General features: G+C 38.3%; 1 protein-coding gene across 1 annotated transcript in view; it reads right to left on the bottom strand.

Annotated features, from left to right (window-relative positions):
* mlxip (MLX interacting protein) overlaps window positions 1-182 on the bottom strand; it is a 32,722-nt gene extending 32,540 nt beyond the window's left edge. The window contains 1 exon segment of the mRNA XM_052095456.1: window positions 113-182. Within this exon segment, the coding sequence (XP_051951416.1) occupies window positions 113-182 (70 nt within the window).
* Window positions 183-2,460: the final 2,278 nt, after the last annotated feature.

Below are 2,460 nucleotides of genomic sequence, written 5' to 3'. Positions count from 1 at the left end.
ATTGATTACAAAAGGGGAATTAAAACAGGGAAGTGGCACAGCATGTAACGTACGTAACCAATGTGAGACAAGACTGAGCAGTTAATTTACCAATGATCAGCACATTTCTTACCCAGCTCTCTCTTTTCAAGTATCTTATGATGCCTGGAGAGCTTTGATGATTTGTTTTTTGGCACTTGCATGACATCTGTAACCTACAACTTGCAGAACCATTGATGTATGACAGCACTAAATACCTGATGCCAAATTTAGAAAATTCTCCCGGCTGAAATTATTTAATTTATTAATGCTTTTTCTGAAGAAAGATAAAATAGATGATGAAAAAGCCAAAATATGACGATGAAAGCCAACATATTATATGCCATGAATGAATATTTACTGAGAAATCCATTATTTTGTGGAGGGGGGTCAAAATGACAATTTTCGCCAATGATAACCTTAGAAAGGTGGCAACATCTATTATTATTATTATTATTATTATTATTATTATTTTAGCAGTGATGGGTAGGTGAGTCCAAGAATAGGAAAACCTTTTTTTGTTTTTCTCTGAAATTGGAGTGCCTATTCATACGTTATGTGTGAAAATTTGGCACCAGCACCTAATTTGGTAGCACCCATGCAATTTCCAATAATATAGCATATTTTGTGCATTGAAATAAGCATTGATTTTAAATTTGGGATGCAGGTGGTGTAAATTATGATGTGTTAACTGTAACATCTGCAAAAAAAAATGTGTAAGCTGTACAGCTTTGCATACATAGGAACCGTGCATTCAGACCAGAGGCGGCGAGAGCGTCAAAATTCGCTCTGGCTGCCCTGCCAACAACGCTATCGGAAATCTGTGGACGCTCTGACGTTATTTGAAATAGGTGGCAACGTTCGTTGAGAATGCTTGGTTTCGTGAACTATATTTAAAGGGGCCACAAAACATCCAGATATGTTGATCTTTTTGATGACATATCACAAGTAGCGTATATCCTCACGAAATATTTTTATATAATATATAAACCATAATATCCTCTTCATCAACTCACCTGGCACACCAATTTCAGACACCTTTGTCCACGCATTGTTTTTTAATTTTATTTATATCCCTGTAAGCAAACGGGGACAGAATATTATAGACAGAATATTGTCCAAATATTACGGGAAAACCAGCCACGGCAATAATCCATTTCTCTTCAATTTTGTCTTCGGAACTAATGTTTGGTGGGAACCAAAGTTTACACGGTTGTGTTCTCTAGATTTCACTAGAGTGGAGCACTTCTATAATCCAATAGGTTGCCGCTGAACCGCGTCAAAGCTCATTACCATAATGTTGGCTGCACTTGAACTTTCCTCTGACGCCCACACCGACCAAGACTCGCTGCGCCACTTCTCGCCGCCGAGAGACGCTGGCTGTCATAGAAAATGAATGACTTCCGGTCGATTTGACGCTCTCGCTGCCTCTGGTCTGAACGCACGGGAAGCCTCACAATGGGAGCTTTGAGACCGCAGTGCTCTGCTGTAGCTTATTGTAGCTTATCTAATGTAATTTAACTTATTGGAGCTTATTAATAAGATAATTTGAATACTTTTATTAAATAATACAATATTTGTTGCGATCAATCATTTTATTTTAGATAGATGAGTAGTTTGCTGCAACTGTCTTGACACCTGCTATGGCTGAATAAGATATCAGAAGCACAGTCGCTGGTTGAGATTTTAGCAGAAATACATAGGCTACGTGCCGTGCATCCATTAAAGAGTCTAAATATACTGTCTGAATGTGCTGGTAACTTCAAAGCGAATGTGTGAAGTAGGGTTGGGCGATGTCCCCTAAATTGGCAGTTGACGATGTTGACAGTAAAACATCGCGATGGACGATGATATCGTCGGTGGCGGGGGCTTTAATATAATTTCATATAATTTTCGAAAATTATATGAAAAATTATTATTTTGTTATTTTACTAACCCAACTAATGACTCGTCGGCGCTTTATCAGTAGGTTGCACGACACGTGAAGCATTTTTTTTTTTTTAGCTTTCACTTAAGAAGAGTTGTGCACTTTTTATTTTAATATATCTCTTTACATAAATACTATTTTCCACTTAAAAACTATAATTTCGTTATTTTACTCACTGATGAGCAAAAGGTCGAGGCAGAAATGACCATGTACCTGCAGGAAATGGCCATTGATGGGGAAGAGGACCCGCTGACTTGGTGGAAACGAACGACAAAAGGTTTCCGCTCATGGCAAGATTAGCATGGAAATATCTGTGCATATGTGCTACCAGTACTCCATCAGAGCTGGTCTTCAGCACAGCGGGTAGTGTAGTTACTCCAAACCGCAGCTTATTAAAACCAGATAAAGTGAATATGTTGGTATTTCTGGCCAGAAACATCGAAATTTAAACATGGTCTATGGTGAAAGATATTAGACTTCTTTACGCTAATTTTCGCCATCCGCTACGGAGCTAT

Source organism: Xyrauchen texanus, chromosome 3, assembly GCF_025860055.1.
Source record: "Xyrauchen texanus isolate HMW12.3.18 chromosome 3, RBS_HiC_50CHRs, whole genome shotgun sequence".
NCBI lineage: Eukaryota > Metazoa > Chordata > Actinopteri > Cypriniformes > Catostomidae > Xyrauchen > Xyrauchen texanus.
The sequence above is the reverse complement of the archived record's forward strand: the minus strand, read 5'-3'. Positions and strand labels throughout refer to the sequence as shown.